We start from the raw sequence: 21,930 nt of genomic DNA on the forward strand, positions 1-21,930 counted from the left end.
GTTTTCCTCTCCAAATGAGTATTTTCCCTTCCTTCATGAGATACAGTTGGAGAGAATATTTCTTGAATAGAAAGATGTTATTTTCAAATATGGAGTTTTAAAGAAAAATTTAGTAAGGACGAATGTTTCTTCATAATTAGATTCAGAAACAAACAAAAACCCCCCAAAACCAAATGTGGTCTATAGTGACTCTTAAAAGGCACTTACAATTTTAAAAGTTAAAAAAAAAATCCTCTTACTTAATCCAGTTCATCAGCTCCACTGTATCTGGATCATAGAATTCTCTCAACTCGGAGAGTTCATCCATCATTCCTGGCCAGAACTGAAATTAAAAACAAAACAAAAACAAAATCCACCCCTATACCCACAACTATCACTAAGATTAAATGAAAAAAAGATAAACTGCATATAATGTGTGAACTAAATAAACATGGCAACTGGAATATACAACTATTTCACCTCTGCAGCAACCCTCCTAATACAAGGGAACTGGTGTCTGGGAAGTGTCTGAAATTATCTTCAGCTGAACCTAATCAGGATGAGAGGTATCACCAACTTTAAAAAATGAGCCTTTTAGCTTGTTCCAATAAAAATGCTATTGTATGTGATGTTAATACCTGACAAAACATTACCTTGACATGACAAAAATGCCAACCATGAGAAAGCTCAGAGTTCGTTAGGAATATGTAATTAACTAATACCACGCAATTTACCCCTAAAAGTAGAATGTATCCTGTAGAAGACAGAGCCGTTTTATGGCTGCAAAAATGTTTTAGAATACGGCATTGTTTTATCCTCACAATAACCCATGACATGGATGACGCAACAGGCAGCATCACCCACTGGGATTTATTTTTCATTTAGAAGTGTGGAAACTGTGGCTCAGAGAGGTATCTGACTTGACCAACTCACAAGTGGCAGAGCTACAACCTGGACCCTGGCTCCAAATCCAGCCCCCTTTTCATTTCATAATAGCATGACTGTATTTTTGTACTAGAAATCTGGTCAAATGGTTTGACATATATTAATATAATTGCTGGTACAATGAGAGAGAAGAATCTTTAAATGTAGGGCTCTCCAGGAAAATCTGGTACATCTGGTTGTATTTATACCACTTGGTGCCTCCTGGTCAACTTGAGTTACTTAAGATTTTGTAAATAAAATATAAAAACTACTCTCTGAATAACCCACTTATCTAATACCTTAAGTCTATTTAATTCAACAATTAACTAAATCTTAATTGTTTTTATCAAATGACAGTTGACTAAAAAGACTTGATCATATCTATATACATCCTAAGGTTAAAGGCAGAATTCATTTCACATATTAGCACAGAACACCAGTGACAACGTATGTATGCTCCACTGACATAGAAAATAGAATACTTTTATTTAAGAACCACTAGTAGAATTAAAGCAGCACCTGATTGATCTCTGGCTGTGTTTGAGACCTATCACTTTTTTTTTGGTCATCTCATCTTTGGCCATTTTTACTGCTCATTCAAATCTTGTCTCCTGGGTGGGTGAATCAGGAAAATTGCTAGTGATGGGAAATCAGGTGTCAGGACTTCTGGTTCTAGTTTTTGGAAGAGATGTAGTAAAAATTACTGATTAAATGATACCTTTGTAACATTTCAATGATCTATTTTTCCTTATTAATTTGATAACCAATAGAATACCAACTTTTTAATGAAATGCTCTAATTCTTACAGCATAAACATATTTGAAATCTGTGAACTCAATGAATATTAGGTATTTTTCTAGTTTGAAAGTTACTAATTCTGAAAATGTTAAAAGCTAGTGAGAATTTTGTGGCAAACTCCTTTAACCATATGAAAGTGCTGAATTAACTAACTGCTGTTTTTACCAATCAACAGTAGGGATTTCAGCAATCCAAATAAGTTAATCAAGACCAACGTACTAATTTTACTAAAAGTCTTGACTTCAGAGTGGAGGCTAGTACATGCTTTTTTTCTTTTAATAGGCTTATCCTAAAGAGAGATATAGTAAAATTGGTAGTATAAACAAGAAATTTTGAAACCCTAATAACAATTGCAATGTAAAACTGAAATCAGGCTTTGAAACATGAATTCACGTTACTTACAGGTAAGTCTGTAAGAGTTGGAATAGTTGGAAAACAGATTCAGTTTCAGGGTAACCCCTCATACCTGTAACATTTTTATTTTCTCTGTGATTTTATATACGTTTTGTGGAGATGAAATATCTGAACTATTTTACACAGTGAAAGCTGAATGCATTAGGATTTCTCCTGAAGTCCTGTATCAAGAGGCTAGGCCAACAGTCTTTTGGAGGATTCCTTAGGATACTAACTCCCTCATTCAGGGAAAACCTGCAAGGATTTCCTGGAGATGATGGCTTCTTTAGCCGTACTGGTTCTTCTATAGCAGTGGTTTTCAAGAGGAGTGAGGGGAGAGATTGTGCCCCCAGCCCTAGTCCCAGGGTGTTTGGCAATGTCTGGTGACATTTTTGGTTGTTGCAGCCAGGGGAGAGGTGCTTCAATGAGTGGGCAGAGGGTGAAGGTGCTGCAGAGCAGCCTACAGCACAAAGGACCGCCCCTGCCCCCCGGCGGCAAAGAATTCTCTGGCCCAAGTGTCAATGTGCCACTGCTGAGAAACCCTGTAAACACTACAGCAGGGGGTTCTTAAACTTGGGGGGCTGGTTAAGTGCATATTTCTATATTGGACTCCCACGCTTCTGACTCGGTAGGTCTGGAGTGGGACCCAAACACATGCATGTTTACAGGATCCCAAGAGATGCTGATGCTGTTTATCTGAGGACCACACTTCAAGAGTCAGTGCTCCCTAGGACAGTTTACTTCTTATACAATGTCCTTCTTCAATTTTATTACAAACAACCTCAGTCCTCAAACAGCAAAAAAAAAAAAAAAATCTGTAAAATTTCAATAGATAGCTGAGACATAAAAGAACTGAACCTACATGCACACGGGCAGTGTGAAAGATGGTTATTGTCTGGTACAGCTTCAGTGGTGAGAAAAACATTCATGGGCTTTATCTTTTCTGTGAGGAGTGTGCTTTAATCCTCAGCATCATTGTGTAAAGAAAGGTAAACTGACTGGACTCCTCAGTAACATATACTGTTTAATCCTTAATTGTTGGTGTCTAGATGTTTTTAATGAGTTTCAGTTATTTACATTAGAGCAATAAAATTCCCAGAGGTGGGGAGGCATAAATCTATTTGTGTGTTTTTTAATATCTAGGAGTTAGCACAGGGTTTTGCTAATGGTAAATGTTTGATAGGCTCATGACAGAACACATTTTTTGAAATATTTACAATACAGCATTTAGCAATATTTTCTTTAGCCTGAAACCTTTGGTTCACAAAATCCTACATGAAAATATAAGCAAATAAACCCCAAAGCTGTGCTGCTCTAGCTGATCCTCTCTGTGGAAGGCCCCATCAACCCTGCTTTTAGCCACCCTCCTGAATCAGGGAACAACTCTACACGGTAGAGTCTGAAATCCGTCATTCCAACTCAAAGTAAAACTTAAAGGGAAAAAAATCTAAACTTAGTATGTTAAGTTTTTTAAAAAGAGAGGTCAGAAGCTCAATTGGATAAAATAGTCTGTGCTATCTGCCCTGGTGACGATTCAAGACTGTCAGTGTCAAAGATGTGACAAAAAGCCACAGTCAACCTGACCAATGATCACTGTCTCTGATAATATCTGAATTAAAGGGCAGTTCATGCTGTTTCAGAAACTAGTCAAATGAGAATATGAAAAATTCAAATACTTCCTATTGATACTGAAGAACAGATTTAAAAAAGCCTAGCCTTAGACACTATTTATTTATGTGTCTAATTCTCTTATGAAGATAAGCATCTAACAAAATATGGAGCTTAAAGTAAGATACATTTAAAAATCTCTTAGTCTATATAAATCAGGTAATGGGAAAATAATTTTTCTACTTTCATTTCAAAATAGCCTGAAAACACTTTATTTTTGGAATTTGCATCAGCTGAATATTAAGAGTCTAAACCAAAATTAATCAGAATTATTAAATGCTATAGTAGTTTTTGCTATCATGTTTTCACTTGTTAAAACTATTTGGGAAAAAGATCCGTTTTCCAATCAATGTCACCTGCAGTAAGAAGCTAAAGTGGTATTTATAACCTCCACAAACCACTCTATTTGCCAAATAATACAAAAAATACACTGAATCAAAGCAATTATTTTACTAAATAAATGAATGACAAGAATGAGGAAAATCAGTCTTACCTTATAGCATAGATACAGCAGTATTAATATCGGTACTGAATATCGCATTATACATATCTATATAAGAAAGACATTATTTAGATTACAAGTATTTGGAACCTTTTCTTTTTTGAGAGACAGGATTGTGCTATGTTGCCTAGCCTGGCCTGGAATTCTTGGGCTCAAGTGATCTTCTGTTTCAGCCTCCTGAGCAGCTAGGATTATAGGAGTGAGCCACTGTGCCTAGCTTTTTAAAACACTTTTGACTTACAGTTTTGCTTTGTAAATATATGACTTAAAAAAAATACCAGAAATATAATTTAATGGAGCGCAAGTCTCCAATATGCAGAATAACTGAGTCGATATGAAGATTCTAATCATTTGTAAGATATCTGCAGCTTCTACCATATTGCCACCTAGTGAATTTACGGAGTAGAACAATTCAAAACTGCATTTATAGGCTATTGAAAAATGGTCATACATGTATTAATAATTATCTTCATGAAAATACATTATAATAATAAGTTATAATTCTGGACAAGGGGAGTATTGGTAATTTTAATTCCCCTTTTGTGCTTTTTTGTATTTCCAAATTCTGTATAATGAATATATCTAACTTATAGTCTGAGAAAAAAGAAGTAGTTTTTAAAAATAAAATTATTTTAAAATAATTCCCTATAAAATCTTAATATATCAATTATGTATTTTTAGCTTCAATTTCAGTATCCATTTTATCTCACTGCTACTGAAAAACAAACAAAAAAAAGTGGTATGAAAGAAATACTACAAGTCACAAAAGGAGATGGAAAAAGAGATGACACTGACCCTCTTTGGGTTATAAAGATGGACTGACTTCAGAAGTAACTCCCATATTTCGGGGCTACATAGGCCGAATGATGCGAACACGCACATGTGTGACGTCCAGAGGTACTTCATTCTGCAAGAACAGATACAGGCGCAAGTCAGGAAGTACTAGTTGTAATATAAACCTGGATCCTGAGATACCTATAAAGGCAGCTTTACAGTCTATGACGGCAAAATCTTACTTAAAACTATGCAGATGCCATTTGCCGAAGGGTTCGTTGTTTAACTCCACTGCCTTTTGAGGACTATGTTTTGAATAAAACATAGAGGCACGTTTGTAATTAATTGTAAAAACTGATGATGAATATTTTATACTGAGAGAAGATAGTATATAAGGATGATTTTATGGGAACCATGATTATTAATGAAGATGACTGTCACTTTCTACATTATATTGCTAAGTAACATCAAGAGTGGTCAAATTAAAAAGTAAACAAACAGGTAAGAAAAATACCTCATTGTACTCAATGCCAAGAATCCAAACAGAATGGTATGTATTAAGTTGTAGGCAGTTTCTGGTTTCAGGTTAACTGTGCCTTTTTCCGTTTTATCCACGGATTGTTGATTTGTAGAATCACTGAGTAAAACAGCAACATACAAAATTTGAGCTGGAAACATAATTTTAGTTAGATCTTTTTAAAAGAAGAAGATACAAGAAATGTATGCCTTTATATATTCAGAAATTGATTATTTCCATAACATGAAATGAATTTGCATTGATCAATTTTGAATTTATGAGGCTAAAAGTGTAATATAAATGCATTAACAATGAGAAAAACTGAAATTTCATAGCAGCTTTGAAGTAAAAATTTAAAGTGCTTCAATTCTTTAAAAAAAAGAGAATGCAAAAAAAAAAAAAACCCAAATTTTTTTGGAATCTCTGAAACTGAAAGAGAGCTTTAAAAGATGTTTCACCAGTTATGAGTATTTTTCAAATTTTTACAAATAAAAGCAAAAAGCACATCCATTAACTTGGAATTCAGTTTATGAACCCTCAAAAATCACATTTTTAACCTACCAATACCTCCTGATATCCAAAAGATGACTTTTATCAAACAGCTACATTAAAATTATTACACCCAATAAAAGTAACACTAATTCCTTAACATCATCTACTACCCAGTTCATGTTCTATTTTTCCTGTTTGCATCAACTGCTTTTTTCAGGTTTCTCTGAATCAGGAACTAAGAACTGCACATTGCACTTCACTAACACATCTCTTTAAATATCTTTTGATCTATAAAAGTATCTCCTTTTTTTAAAAAGCAGGCCATTTGTTTGGGGAAGAACACGGAACATACGTCCTGACGCTGTTCCCGTCTCCCAGGCGTGGCTCACAGGGGTGGTTATACACTTCATGCTTCTTGTAAACTCGTAATTAGATCTAGAGGTTTATTAGACACAAGTTCAGTGTTTTGGCAAGAACACTTCACGGGGTTATGATGCACAGTAGTCCCCTCTCATCTGTGGATTCACTTTCAGTGGTTTGTTACTGAGGAAACTGCTGTTCGAAAATATTAAATGGAAAATTCCAGAAATAAACTATTCATAGTGCTGAATTACACATTATTGCATGATGAAATCTCTCTATCCTTGTCTGTCCCACCTGAGACATAGATCATCATCCCTTGCTCCTGTGTTTCCACGCTGTATACTCTACCCACCCACCCGAGACAGACAAGCAGATACATTCAGCTACTAAACTACTAATAAAGTAAGATACATTTAAATATCCCTGTATTGTTTGTGTTCAAGCAGCCCTTATTTTACTTAATTAAGACCCCAAAGTACAAGAGAAGTGATGCTGGCATGTTGCTATTGATTGTTGTATTTTATGATTATTGTTAATCCCTTACCATGGTTAATTTATAAATGAAACTATATCACAGGGATGTATGTATGGGAAAAAAACATAGTATAGAGAGGGTCTGAAACTATCCAAAGTTTCAGGCATCCACTGAGGGACTTAAAACATTCCCACAGAAAGCGGGACAGCTCTACTCCACATTGCATTACACTGGGAAGCACACATTGCCTGGCTGTCTCCACTTCAGTGATGTTAAGACTGATCAGTTTTTAGATGTTGCACAATTTGTTGTCGAGGGAAAAAGAAAACAACAGTAAAGGTTACTAGTTAAAGATGAAACTTTCATGAAGGTCTACTGATCACTTCATACATACCCAATAGAACTGGGCACCTGTGATGCTTCTCTATGTAACTAAAGACTTGACCTTCTTTATTTCCCAGAAATCCTTTTTTCCCTATCCATAGATACACAGGAAAATTAAAAGGATATTCTAAGGCTGTTCTCACCATTGGTAATTCACCACTGGAATCTTAAAGGAAATATTACAACCCAAACACTGGTTTCTCTATTGGTACAAAAAGGATACTCCAAACAAGGAGAATATCCATAAACAGGGCAAGGTGTGAAAAGTAAATAAAAATAAAACAGACAAAGAGAGTATCTGCTCTTATCCTCTTTAGATACCTAAGAGAAGTCCTCAGCACCTCCTCAATAACCCAGCCAAACTGGAAATCTCTGATTAATTCCATGAACACAGAACACTGTGCCCCTTTCAGATGTACCCCTCACACTAATGCAGACGTGCTGCATAAAAGTTACAGTATCCGGCAGGGTACAGGGGCTCATGCCTGTCACCCCAACACTTTGGGAGGCTGAGGCAGGCAGATCACTTGAGGTCAGGAGTTCACCACCAGCCTGGCTAACATGGTGAAACCCCGTTTCTATTAAAAATGCAAAAATTAGCTAGAGGTGGTTGTGTGTGCCTATAATTCCAGCTACTTAGGAGGCTGAGGCAGGAGAATTGCCTGAACCCAGAAGAGAGAGGTTGCAGTGAGCTAAGATTGCACCACTGCACTCCAGCCCAGGCAAGAGTGAAAGCATCTCAAAAACAAAACAAAACAAGTCATAGTATCATCCTTCTTAGTACTAAAAAGGTAGCAATACTTTAAAAACTTGGCACTGACAAAAGGCCCTTATTTAAAAGTTAATTCACATTTGGACATAGTCACGTGCCACATAACAACATTTTGGCCAACAACAGATGACACTTACCACAGTGGACTCGTAAGATGATAATGGAGCTGAAAAATTCCTATTGCCTAGTGACATCATAGCCATCATAATGTCATAGCACAGTCACTTTGTTTCTTAAATAGATTTACTGTAGCCTAAGTGCACAGTGTTTATAAAGTCTACAATAGTGTATGGTAACATCCTAGGCCTTCACATTCACTCACAGGCTCACACAGAGAAACTTCCAGTCCTGCAAGCTCCATTTATGATAGCTGCCCTATATAGGTATATAATTTTTAATCTTTTATATAGTATTTTTTTTAAATAGAGATAGGGTCTCCCCCTATTACCCAGGCTAGAGTGCAATGGTGCAATTATAGTTCACTGAAACCTCAAATGCCTGGGCTGAAGTGATCCTCCCGCCTCAGCCTCCTGACTTGTTAGCACTACAGTTTGCACACATCATGCCTGGCTAATTTTTCTTTTCTTTTCTTTTCTTTTTTTTGTAGAGATGGGGTCTTGCTATGTTGCCCAGGCTGGTCTAGAACTCCTGGCCTTAAGCAATCCTTCTCAGTCTCCCAAAGCACTGGGATTATAGGTGTGAGCCACCATACCTGGCCTTTGTATTTTTACTGTACCTGTTCTATGTTCAGATACATTTAGTTACACAAATACTTACCATTGTGTTACAATTGCCTACAGTATTTAACATAGTAACTTGCTGTCCAGGTTTGTAGCCTAGATGCAGTAGGTTATAACACATAGCCTAGGTGTGTAGTAGGCCATATTATCTATGTTTGTGTAAGTACACTCTATGATATTCGCACAATGATAAAATCACCTAATATGCATTTCTCAGAACATATCCCCCTTGTTAAGTGACACATGACTGTACTACGATTCTTTAATTACTTTAATGTAGTGCTTTTCCTCTAATAAAATCCTAATATCCCTATCTGGTAGATGAAGATGCTCTAAAATCTTTTATCTATGATCATATACCAAATCAGCCTCCAGAGATGGCTCATAGATTCACACAGGGCATGGCAGATATTTTCACAAAGATACTTCAGGCCCACTGAACTTCCTGCTTTGTATGCAGTCTAGAGTCCTGTCGACACTTGGTATGTCTGGAATAATATTAAATCACATTGTCCAGAATAATTTCCATCTATTTTCACAGGGCTAAATTTTATCTTGGGTTAGGTATAAAAAAGAACACTTCTGAAAGATAGTAAAATAGTTTATGGTCAATGAAATATTTTCATGGTTCAATGTTGCTTCATTCTTAATAATCATAAAACCTCTCAACTGCTCTGGACTCATTTTAATGACAGCTCTCTCATGGCTGTGAATCACAGTTCACCAGCATCTTAATTGGCAAGGTAACTACAGAAAAAGGGCTTCCTCCTGAGCTTCATTAAGTTTTCACAAATGACAGTAGCTTCAACTTCTTACACTTAATTTTCTTTCAGTTTAACACAAACAGTCAATGCAAACCGCCCCCAGCAGCTTGATGGGTAGATATTCTTACAAGTTTTTAAAAAGGCTTTATACTCTTGATTTTTTTCTTTCAGTAGATTAGTAGACATGCTAAGTATTTTAAAACTGGCAGTTATTACTCAAAACTTTCAGTAGATACTAATAATTATGGTCCACTCCAATATTATCAGCCCTGAAGCAAGATGCTAGAAAACAAATGAGCAATAATTAACTCTTACATTTCAAGAGGAATACAAAAAAGCAGCTACAGGTGGAAGGGAGAAAAACACAGGATGCTAATGATGGAAACACAACAGAGGCTTATGAGTCAACAGTGATAATGAAACCAGTTCATGATGGCTTGTACCTGCCAAAGTCTAGGCACCAGACACTATTTTAAGTGCTTTATGTTGTTCTGACTTACTTATTTCTCAAATACCCTGTAGTGTAAGTACTCTTAGTCTTCCCACTCTAAAGATAAGGAAATGGACATATCGAAAGGTTATGTAACTGACTCAAGGATCACTTTGTCCCCAAGTGTGCAGGCCAAGACTTAGGCCCAGACCGTATGCAATCTGATCGTTACTCTGTTGTCTCTTAACTACTGGGAGTGTAGTCCACTGTAAAAGAGGTATGTTCCCCCTTTAAGATGAATACTATTACTCTGTTCTGTGTCTAATATTCTGACTCTCAACTTTGCAATTTTTCTGCAACATGGAACAAGTTCATTAATAGGAGAGCATTAGATTTCTGAAATATACCATACCTGAGATTGTGAAAGGCAACAACGAATGCTACAGTCACTGTGATGGACAGAACGAATACGTAAGCATAAAAAAGCAGAGTGTCTGAAAGCCTTCCAAATGTATTAAAAGGCAGGAGGCCAAAAGCTTCTTCACACAGATAGAGATTTGCATCAAAATCCCTAGGGAATAAATGGAAAGCAAAGTATTAAATTCAATACAAGACAAAGAAATGACATTACATCTTTCCTCAAAGGGAGTCTGTAATTAATAGGTGAAGGCATAATGACAACTTAAGTTTTAAAGTCCCTGCTGATTCAACAGAAAATAGCAAACACAGATTTTCAATTCAGTTATACCTTGTTGCTCCAAGCCCAAATTTTGCCTTCAGAAATTTAAATATGTGTTCATCTGACTTCAGGTTAAGAATTTTCTATCGAGGAAAGAGAAAACAAAAATTGCTATTAGTCCTTTAGGCATAGTTTCCTGATAATTCCCCATTGAATTTATATATTCAGTGTCCAATTTCATAGGAGCATGTGGGTGTATAAAATCAGTAAATGTTCACAGTAGTTCGCAGAACTGAGGAATTCCAAAGCAGGGACTTCCAAACTCCTTCCAATCCCCACTCCCCATTTTAGCATAATCCTTTATTCAAAAAACATCTTATACATAAGTTAAATATGCAAAATAGGTAAAAGATGAGATTTTTTGGTTTCAGGGAGAGGGAGAAGGCTGAGGCATAGTGAGCGTAAGTTTTCAGACCAGAAAACTGACAAGACGATGATCTGAAACCTCAAATAGATACACCACCCACAAGGCCTGTCTGGCTTTGGGGCTTTTGGTCTGTGGATATAATCGATCCAAGACTTATTCACTCAAAGACAATTCAAGACAGTTGTAACCCTCAAGGGGTGGACAGACAAATATGAGTGTTCATCATTAGTGATTACAATTTTAACTCATATAATTCTATTTTAAATTTGTGGCTTAAAAATCCATATATAATAACACAAATGGTGAAGAAATTCTATTCGAAGAAAAATGAAGTTAGGGAAAAAAGATGAAGCCACAACTGAGTTCAGTACACACAATATATTCATTAGAGATGAGCCACAAATCTGGTCTTTTGCATTCCAGCAGCAAATGCAAAGAGGTAGGTCAATATATTTATGTTACTCACAGGTTTATAAGAGTAAAACAAAACAGTTGCTCAGAAGAGATCCTAAGAGTCCTAGAACTGCGACTCAAAATAAATTTTTCCCATGGGTATAGCAAAAACAGCAAGGACTTTCAAGGAAAATTTTCTCTACTTCCTCTTTTTGTAGGTCACTGGCAAGACATCAAATGCAATTCAACAGATGTTATTCTTTTGGGGGTTCAAAAAATGGTGGTCCAGGGATGCAGCTCTTTACTGATTTAATCCAAGAACAGGTCACTGAATATGTACAGTGGGCCAATGGAAGAATTGTGTATCTTTCGGCCACTTTTCCAGAAATGCTAGCAGTTCCACTCAAATAAGTTTTTGAAAAAAAAATTTTTAGCAGAGTTTAGGTTTTGCTATGTTTCCCAGGATGGTTTTGAACTCCTAGCTAGCCTCAGGCGATCCTCCCACCTTAGCTTCCCAAAATGCTGGAATTACAGGCATAAGCCACCATACCTGGCTTTGAATAAGCTTTTTAATTTTTAATTTTTGTGGGCACATAGTAGATGTATGCATTTATGGAATATATGAGATATTCTGATACAAGCATATAGTGTGTAATAATCCCACCAGGATAAATGGGGTATTCATCAACTCAAAAAAAAGCTTTTGGCTGAGTGCAGCGGCTCGTGTCTGTAATCCGAGCACTGTGGGAGGCTGAAGTGGGGGGATACCTTGAGCCCAGGTGTTTGAGACTGGCCTGGGCAACATGGCAAGATCCCATCTGTACAAAAATTGTGAAAATTAGCCAGGTGTGGTGGCACACACCTGTAGTCCCAGCTACTCAGGCTGAAGTGGAATGACTGCTTGAGCCCAGGAGGTCAAGACTGCCGTGAACCAAGATAGTGCCACTGTACTCCAGTCTGGGTGGCACCGCGAGATCCCGTCTCAAAAACACAAAAACAGAAACAAAAGTAGAAATTTAAAAATAAATTATTGACAAGTACTGGACTATATGGAGTTTAAGAATATACTGACAGCCGGGCATGGTGGCTCACGCCTATAATCCTTTGGGAGGCCAAGGCAGGTGGACTGCTTGAGCCTAGGAGTTTAAGACCAGCCTGGGCAACACAGCAAAACCTTGTCTCTACAAAAAATACAAAAATTAGCGTGGTGATATGCATCTATAGTCCCAGCTACTCAAGAGGCTGAGGTGGGAGGATCACCCAAGCCCAGGAGATCGAGGCTGCAGTGAGCCGTGACCACACCAGTGCATTCCAGTCTGGGTGAGAGACCCTGTCCAAAAAAACAAAACAAAACAAAAAAAAGAACATAGTGACATAGTGACTGGCTGAGTGAAGACTCTTTTTTTCTTTGATAGTCAACAGACGTGAACAAGGACCACAGTTCTCTTGTGGAAAAGGAGCTTGTTTTACAGATGCCTCCTATCCTGAGACCAACCTTCTAGGACAGGTAAAATTATCTGAAGAAATCAATGTAGTTTTGCTCTAGCATAAAAACAAATGGGATATCAAGGTCCAAGAACTATGCCTTCAATAAAGCCTACCCTGAAAAAAAATTAAAAAGCTAATAAAAACATTTAAAAAGTATGTTAAACGAAGCAGAGCCCCTGGGGCAATGTAAAAATCTTAGCAAAGCACCTACTGGACATAAAACCAATGGATGCCTATGTTACTAAATCAGTTGTTCTGTTAGGCATGTTACATATAAGTCCATTAAATGTTGGGAAAAATGAGCTTAACTCTTCTTTCTAGCAGAAAGTAGATAGATAGTAAGGCCAGCTTACTTATTAACTGAACTCAATAAAAATCATGTCTTTTTTTTTTAAGTATCACAGTAAAAGTTATGTGTATATTATGGTACTAAAAATAAAAATTTTAAATTTAGGGACATATTTGTTTAATGCTTTTTAAGCTTTTAAAAGTTTCATAACAAAAGGTGAGTAAGTTCAAGGTGGGACATAAGAGTACATAGAAATGAATGACTAAAATCAATAAAATAATTGTTGTTACTAAGACAAAGTTAAAACTGAGCCTGTTTGAAGTAAAACTGGTAACTCTCCAGTCACGTCACAGTAATACACTTTATAAAGCAAGAATTTATTTAAAATTCAAAGTTTCAAAGAAGCCAGGTGTGGTGGCACCTGTAGTCCTAGCAACCTGGGAGGCTAAGGTGGGAGGGTCATTTGAGACCAAATGTTCAAGAACAGCCTGGGAAATGGCAAGACCCAGTCTCTAAAAAAATTAGTCTATTAAAAATGAAAAAGAAAGTTTCAAAAATTATCTCCAATGCTGTAAGTTAATTAAAAATACATTAAATATGTCATTTTATTAACTTACCTTAATTATGTTGTTGAGAAAAAGTGTCAAACATAAAACCATAAATAAATGCAACAAAAGTTTCCCAAGCCTATTAAGGAAGCTTCCAGTTTTCAGATTTTTCTAGAAATTAAAAGAGTTATGTTTTAATTCTTCAGTTTTAAAATAACTTCATAAACACTGAAGATAAGCTTACTTAAGGATTTAAAAACACTGGCTCATACAACATAAAGGGAAAATACACGTGGAAAATACAACCTACTAATTTTCATGGGGTTACACTGTCTTAGTATCTGTGATTTTCTAGTAATAAATGAGTCACTTAATAATGAGCTTCATAAGATGAGGAAATGTGTCCTAGTCTTTTTTTTTTTTCCTAATTATTTTTTAAGACCTTAGCAACTGGACGATCGGGGTCTGCCATTTGGAAGGTATTCAGGATACGCTGACCGAACAAACTGTTACATCTTTTTTTTTTTTTCTCTTTTTCTTTTGAGACGGAGTCTCACTCTGTTGCCCAGGCTGGAGGGCAGCAGAGCGATCTCAGCTCACTGCAAGCTCCCCTTCCTGGGTTCACGCCATTCTCCTGCCTCAGCCTCCCGAGTAGCTGGGACTACAGGCACCCGCCACAACGTCCAGCTAATGTTTTGTATTTTTAGTAGAGACGGGGTTTCACCATGTTAGCCAGGATGGTCTTGATCTCCTGATCTCGTGATCTGCCCACTTCGGCCTCCCAAAGTGCTGGGATTACAGGCATGAGCCACCTTGCCCGGCCCTGTTACATCTTTTATCCATTAATTCCCACATCACAGACATAGTTACAACTCAGTTACATAAAAGACCTATAGGTGTAAAAAGAAGTACATTGTGCCTTTTGACATGTAATAGTTTTCTTATAATCATCAGATAATTTTATACATTGTTAAATATAATAATATCTTAACAGTTCAAATACGAGTAATATTTATTTATAATTAAGGTTAAAAGGATGACTGTGAACTGCTGTTTTGACAACTAAAAGCCTTTGTCCATAACAATTCTCACTCAAAAGACTAATAAGAAAAATGATTTCTTTTTCTCAAAGTGGAAAACAATGGCTTCTTGACACAGAAATGTTTCTAGTATATGTGAAACAAGATGTTTTAATTTTAAGCAAAAACAAATGACTCATATCTTATGTAAATACAAGAAATTTAATTATATAAATAAAGCTAAAAGAGCAAGTCATTGTTTTCAAACATGATTTGACAATACTCTAGGAAATGTTCTGTTTCTAAAGCTATTTATTTGGATTTTCAAAATTCTCAAAACAGAGTTAATTTTGGTTCACCTAAAAATAACTAGTATGGTACGGAAGGATGGGGAAAAGAGTAGCTTTACTACATCAAATGACAACAGGGTATCCACCAACGTGAAAGACTGTGATGAACACGCTCCCAACATAAGCAGGAGACTCTTCTCGCTCCTGAGTTCACACTCAGGAAAATTAAAAACTTTTCTCTTTTACTTCAACTTTAAATCAGTGGCATTCAACTAAGCACCTTTAGCCGATCCCCACATTGAAGGTAAGGTTCCAATTCTCTAAGAAGTAACTGTCAAAACAAAAAGATGACCTCAGAAAGCTTGAAATAGAAATGCCACCACATGCACATGAAAAAGCACACAATGCCACTTGCGCTTTTTACTGCGAAATCAGGTCGTAAATTTCCCTTTGTACGCTGTATGAAAATAAGGTTCAATAAGCCACACAATTAAAAAAAAGTTTACTTCGATAAAGGACAAAAAAAGTCCTACCTGAAGTTTTCTTGCAATGAATACTGAAAGGTTAAAACTGATGAGCAGCGATCCAAGAATCATGGAATTAAAAAACTGAAGAATGCAGACCAGGAGTAAACTTGTTATCTGTATTCCATACAGCCACGTCGCCTGCAAGAACCAAAGATTAGATGAGTACAAACATTTTACCAAGAGATCACCGCATGTCGCCATGTTGGTCATGAGTTGGATACAACCTCAGCTTACAAATAATGCAGAAAACACACACAGCTTCAAGAAACACAATCTAGGCCGGGCGCGGTGGCTCACACCTGTAATCCCAGGTGCTCAAGGAGATCAGGAGCTCAAGACCACTCTGGCCAACATAGTGAAACCCCATCTCTATTAAAAATACAAAAAAAAAAAAAAAAAAAAAAAGGGCCTGGTGCGGTGGCTCACGCTTGTAATCCCAGCACTTTGGGAGGCCGAGGCGGGCAGATCACAAGGTCAGGAGATCAAGACCATCCTGGCTAAGAAGTGAAACCCCGTCTCTACTAAAAAATACAAAAAATCAGTCAGGCGTGGTGGCGGGTGCCTGTAGTCCCAGCTACTCAGGAAGCTGAGGCAGGAGGATGGCATGAACCCAGGAGGCAGAGCTTGCAGTGAGCTGAGATTGCGCCACTGCACTCCACACTGGGGGATAGAGCGAGACTCTGTCTCAAAAAAAAAGCCGGGTGTGGTGGCTCGTGCCTGTGATCCCAGCTACTTGGGAGGCCGAGACGGAAGAATCGCTTGAACCTGCGAGACAGAGGTTGCAGTGAGCCGAGAATGCGCCACTACACTCCAGCCTGGGCAACAGAGCGAGACTCCATCACAAGAAAAAAAAAAAAAAGAAACACAATCTAAAAAAGGAAACTAAATCATATATATACCAACTGTTTATTTACCTTTTAATAACAAATCTTCTAACATTAATTAAAAGGGAAGTAAAGAGGGATATATGAAGTAGAGGATGTAAACAACAACATAAATTTATTTATTCATGGGAATTGGCAAAGGCCATTTGTAATCTTCAGTTTTCTTTTCAACTATTTCAGTTACTGTTTATGGCCAACAATAAGTACTTTACTGTGCTCTGTTCTTTCCTAGCTTTCCATACTCTATACTTCAGGACTGTTTCATTCCTTGCTTTGTCTGTGTTAGTGTGTGCCCAGATCCCCTGATTAGACCACAAACCCCTCCTGCTGCATGACCTTGTTTTCTCTGACCTCACAGCTTCACAGCAGGCAGCACAGTATAGTGGGCAATGACATCAGCTCCAGCACCAACAGCACGGTACTGCAGTTCTGATTCTGGTGCAAACCAGCTGTGTGACCTAAATGGTTCATCCGTGAACCAGAGACGATGACACCTTCCTCACAGAGTTGATGTAAGGTCTGACAAGAACCAGATGTGGTAATGTATGAAAATGCCTGGTGGCCAAGCACGGTGGCTAATGCCTGTAATCCCAACATCTTGGGAAGTTGAGACAGGAGGATCGCTTGAACCCGGGAGTTCAAGACCAGCCTGGGAAACACAGCGAGACTGTGTCTCTACAAAAATAAAAAAAACTAACCAGGTATGGTGGTGCAAAAGTCCCAGCTGGTCAGGAAGCTGAGGCAGGAGGATCACTTGAGTCCAAGAGGTTGAGGCTGCAGTAAGCTATGATTGCTCCACTGCACTCCAGCCGGGGTAACAGAGCAAGACCTGGTCTCTAAAAAAAAGAGGGGGATGGACGGATGGGGAGGAAATGCCTGGCACATAATGAGCGCTAAGGATTAACTCTCGATGTAATGAAAATTGTTGACAGGTTGATACTAAAAGCAGCAAAACACAACTAACTTGAATACACGAAACATGCCACAAAGAAAAAAAGGCAGTTCCTAACAAAGAGTGGACACTTATTTTGTTAGTTTTCTTCTTCTCTTTCAAATTAGACAATGCCATACTCATACTGACATGTGAAAAATACCAGTTTTATTCAGCAGCAAATCTGATTTTCTCCATGGTTTTGTTTTCTTAAACTCAAGGGAAAAAAACCTATTGATAGAAGCATTGAAAAGTGAGGCTTGCAGCAGTTCAGCGCTTTGCTTAGTGTCAGTGGGAACCCAGGGAAATGGATGCTGATGATCTTTAGGATCATGAAGATAATGTATCTTACTCTAGGAGAGTTAGACACTTCAGAAAAACACAAACAAGAGGCCGGGCGCGGTGGCTCAGGCCTGTAATCCCAGCACTTTGGGAGGCCGAGACGGGCGGATCACGAGGTCAGGAGATTGAGACCATCCTGGCTAACACGGTGAAACCCCGTCTCTACTAAAAACTACAAAAAACTAGCCGGGCGAGGTGGCGGCGCCTGTAGTCCCAGCTACCCGGGAGTCTGAGGCAGGAGAATGGCGTGAATTCGGGAGGCGGAGCTTGCAGTGAGCTGAGATCTGGCCACAGCACTCCAGCCTTGGTGACAGAGCGAGACTCCGTCTCAAAAAAAAAAAAGAAAAACACAAACAAGAAATAGCAATCGACAGGTGGGCTCTTGAGTCAAAACCCAGCACCATTACCTAAAGAAATAATATTGATTTCATAGCAGTATATAGTATTTCATGTACAGGATTTTACATCCTTCACATCCTACCATATCCTTTTCTCACATCAGTGACCATTCTGTGAAAACTTAAATTTTAAATGGTTATGTAACATTCCACCATATGCCATAATTTGTTTGCCACTGGACCATTTAGGTGTTTCTGGCTTTTTATTAACATTGTGAACATCCCTTTAAAAATTTTTTTCAGATCTGATTCTCAGAATTTCTAATCGAATTCTGATTAGTTATGTATTTTGTTCACTGCTGTATCCCCAGCACCTTAAAGAATACCCACTAGAAGAGTGGCACTTAATAAACATTGGAGGAATGGATGAATAAAAACATTTCCTTAGGGATAGATTCCTGAGTACAATTACTGGTTAGAGAAGGAAGAGTTTTTCCTTATTAGCAGTTTTATTAGTTGATATAATTCATATATCATCCAATTCACCCATTTAAAGTGTACACTTCATGATTTTTGGTATATTCACAGAATTGTGCAACTATCAACTCAGTCTAATTTTATGACATTCTCATCACTTCAAAAGAAACTCATATCCACTACCCATCACTCGCCATCATCCCCTACCCCCCAGCCCCAGCAACCACTGATGCACTGTCCTCTACAGATTTGCAAATTCCGGACATTTCACAGAAATAGAATAAAGTGCAGTCTTTTTTGGCTATCTTCTCTTACTTAGCACGGTATTCTCAAGTTTCATCCAGGTTGCACCATGTATCCACATTCTTTTTTATTGCTGAACACTATTTATTGCATGGCCAGACTACATTGTTTATGGAAGGGATATGGGCATTCGGGTGGTTTCCACTTTGTAGCTATGAATCACACTGCTATGAACATTCATATGCAAACATTTCTGCACGGTTATGTTTTCATTTCTCTTGGTATGTATCTAGGAGTGGGATTGCTAAATCATATGGTAGCTCTATATTTAAAATCAGGGAACGCTGAGGAAACGCTGGTTTTCAAAGTGACTACACCATTTTATAATCCCATCATCATCAACGTATGAGAGTTCTAATTTCTCCACATCTGTGACATCTGTCTCTGTTTTTTAATTTTAGCCATCCAAGTGGGTGTAAAGTGGTATCTGCTTGTGGTTCTGATTTGCATTTCTCTGATAGCTAATGATGTTGAGCATCTTTTCATGTGTTTATTGGACATTTATGTATCTTACTTGGAGAAATATCTACCCAAATCCTTTGCTATTTTATCACTGAAAGAGTTGTAAGAGTTCTTCATACATTGTGGAATTCCTGATCAGATATATGATTACAAATGTTCTCTCTTGTTCTATGGGCTGTCTTTTTACTTTCTTAATACTACACTTTTGAGTACAACAGTTTTAATTTTGATGAAGTCCAACTAATCTGCTTTTGTAAAAGTCACTTGTGCTTTTGGTGTTGTATGTAAGAAGGTCTGTGCTACTCCAAGGTCACAGAGAGTTATTACTATGTTTTCTTCTAAAAGTTTTGGTTTTAGCTCTTACACTTAGGTCTGTGATTCGCTTTGAGTTAGTGTGTACAGTGAGAGGAAGGGGCTCAACTTCATTCTTTTGCATGTTGATATCAGTTATTCCTGCACCATTTGTTGAAAAGGCCATTAATTTTCCATTTAATTATCTTCAAACCCTTGTTGAAAATCAACTGACCATTTCTAGTGAGGGTTATCTCTCTCAATTCTATTCCTTGGGTGTATGTCAATCCTTCTGCCAGTATCACACTGTCCTGATTACTATAGCTTTGTAGTAAGTTTTGTAATTGGAAAGTGTGAGTCTTCCAACTTTACTCTTCTTTTTGAAGATTGTTTTAGCTATTCTGGGTCCCCTGAGTTTCCATATGAATTTCAGGATCAGCTTGTCAATTTCTGCAAAAACTCCTCCTGGGATTCTGAGAGGGAATGTGTTGAATCTGTAGATCAATTTGGGGAGCACTGCCATCTTAACAACAGTTAAGTCTTCCAACCCAAGAACATGCATTATCTTTCCAATCTAAGCGTTTAAAACTTTCAACAATAAGTTGTCACTTTGTGTTAAATTTGTACCTATGCATTTGACTCTTTGATGCTCTTCTTTCTAGGAAGTGTTTGTGTCCTTAGTTCCCTTTTCTCATCGGTTTATAAATGGTTTTCTCATGGATGTGTAGGAACTCTTTAAGGATACTAACTCATTCACAAATGCTTTTTTCCCAAAAACATCTTTCTGTTTGCCTTTATTTGTGGGTGTTTTTTGATGTTTACAGTTCTTTTTATATCAAGTGAGCCTATTTCCAGAAAAAGGGGCAGTTTGTGTAACAAGATTGTATAGTTTTATATACATTCAAATGAAACATTGCTGATGAACAGCCAAAAATGTAAAATTGAGCAGTACTGTGTATTAGGAAGTCCTGGATTATCAGTGGTATACTGGATATTCTTTCCCGGTTCTATTAGTACACTACAGTATAGAAACAAGGCGGCAATAATATAGTTGACCCCTGAACAACACAAGTCTAATTATACATAGATTTTATTCTGCCTCTGCTACTCCTGAGAGAGCAAGACCAACCCCTCCTGTACCTCCTCCTCCTCGGCCTACTCAATGTGAAGACGATGAGGATGAAGACCTTTGTGATGATCCACTTCCACTTAATAAACAGTAAGTACATTTTCTCTTCCTTTGGATTTAACATTTCCCTTTCTCTAGCTTACTTTCAGAATATAGTACATAATGCATCACATACAAAATACATGTTAATCAACTATGTTATTGATAAGGCTTCTGGTCAACAGTAGGCTACTAGTGGTTGAGATTTTGGGGAGTCAAAAATTGTGTGCAGATTTTCAACTGCTGGGGGGAAGACATTGGCACCCGTAGCCCCTGTGTTGTTCAAGGGACAACTGTATATCCTTTCTGTGTATACTAACTGTAGTTGTCTTCAATGGATCGTGTTCAGGCTCCTTATCACCATTCATAATAATCACAGTTAATATCTGTTTAACATTAATGAAATACCAAACATTTTTCCATATGACCCACGTATGACTTACTCAAACTTAGGCAGCCTGGCTGCAGACTCTGTGTGCTTAACCACTATGCTATACTGGCTACCACATAAATAGTACCACAGAGGCTCAAAACTTTGATTTATACATTTGTGTAAATTTAAGCGGTACAAGTACAGTTTTGTTACATGTATATAACATATACTGATGAAGTCTGGGCTTTTCCTGTATCTATCACTCAAGTAATGTGAATTGTATCCATTAAGCACTCAACACCCACCCACCTCCCACTCCTCCTGAGACTCAGAACTTTGGAAGTCTGTTAAGATTGAAAAGTTTTAATGTTCCAAGGCAATTAAGGAGGAGGTTCAGAATTTTACTAATCTTTCAAAGAGCCAGCTCTATCTATCTATCCATCCATCCATCCATCCATCCATCCATCCATCCATCCATCTATGAGATGGAGTTTCGCTCTCATTGCCCAGGATGGAGTGCAATTGCGCGGTCTCGGCTCACTGCAGCCTTTGCCTACGGGATTCAAGTGATCCTCCCGCTCAGTCTCCCAAGTAGCTGGGATTACAGGTACCCACCACCACGCTGAGCTAATTTTTGTATTTTTAGTAGAGATAGGGTTTCACCATGTTGGCCAGGCTGGTCTTGAACTCCTGACCTCAGGTGATCCACCCGCCTCAGCCTCCCAA

At 37.7% G+C, this 21,930-nt stretch overlaps 1 protein-coding gene across 6 annotated transcripts in view; it reads right to left on the reverse strand.

The window, feature by feature from the left end:
- Nucleotides 1-21,930, reverse strand: part of DPY19L3 (dpy-19 like C-mannosyltransferase 3) — an 80,044-nt gene that overhangs the window by 17,150 nt on the left and 40,964 nt on the right. For 5 of the 6 annotated variants that reach the window (XR_002735114.1, XM_023229042.1, XM_023229043.2 and 2 more), the window contains exons 9-16: nt 15,642-15,773; nt 13,869-13,970; nt 10,724-10,797; nt 10,388-10,546; nt 5,553-5,675; nt 5,060-5,171; nt 4,256-4,312; nt 240-322 (exon numbers count right to left, since the gene is read on the reverse strand). Coding sequence is in view for 5 of the 6 variants with exons in the window: in XM_023229042.1 (XP_023084810.1) it covers nt 240-322; nt 4,256-4,312; nt 5,060-5,171; nt 5,553-5,675; nt 10,388-10,546; nt 10,724-10,797; nt 13,869-13,970; nt 15,642-15,773 (842 nt within the window). In the remaining variant the exon portion in view is untranslated. The remainder of the gene's footprint in view (nt 1-239; nt 323-4,255; nt 4,313-5,059; nt 5,172-5,552; nt 5,676-10,387; nt 10,547-10,723; nt 10,798-13,868; nt 13,971-15,641; nt 15,774-21,930) is intronic. The other variant, XM_023229047.1, reaches the window with a different exon arrangement.

Source organism: Piliocolobus tephrosceles, chromosome 21 (genome assembly GCF_002776525.5).
Source record: "Piliocolobus tephrosceles isolate RC106 chromosome 21, ASM277652v3, whole genome shotgun sequence".
In the NCBI taxonomy this organism is placed as follows: domain Eukaryota; kingdom Metazoa; phylum Chordata; class Mammalia; order Primates; family Cercopithecidae; genus Piliocolobus; species Piliocolobus tephrosceles.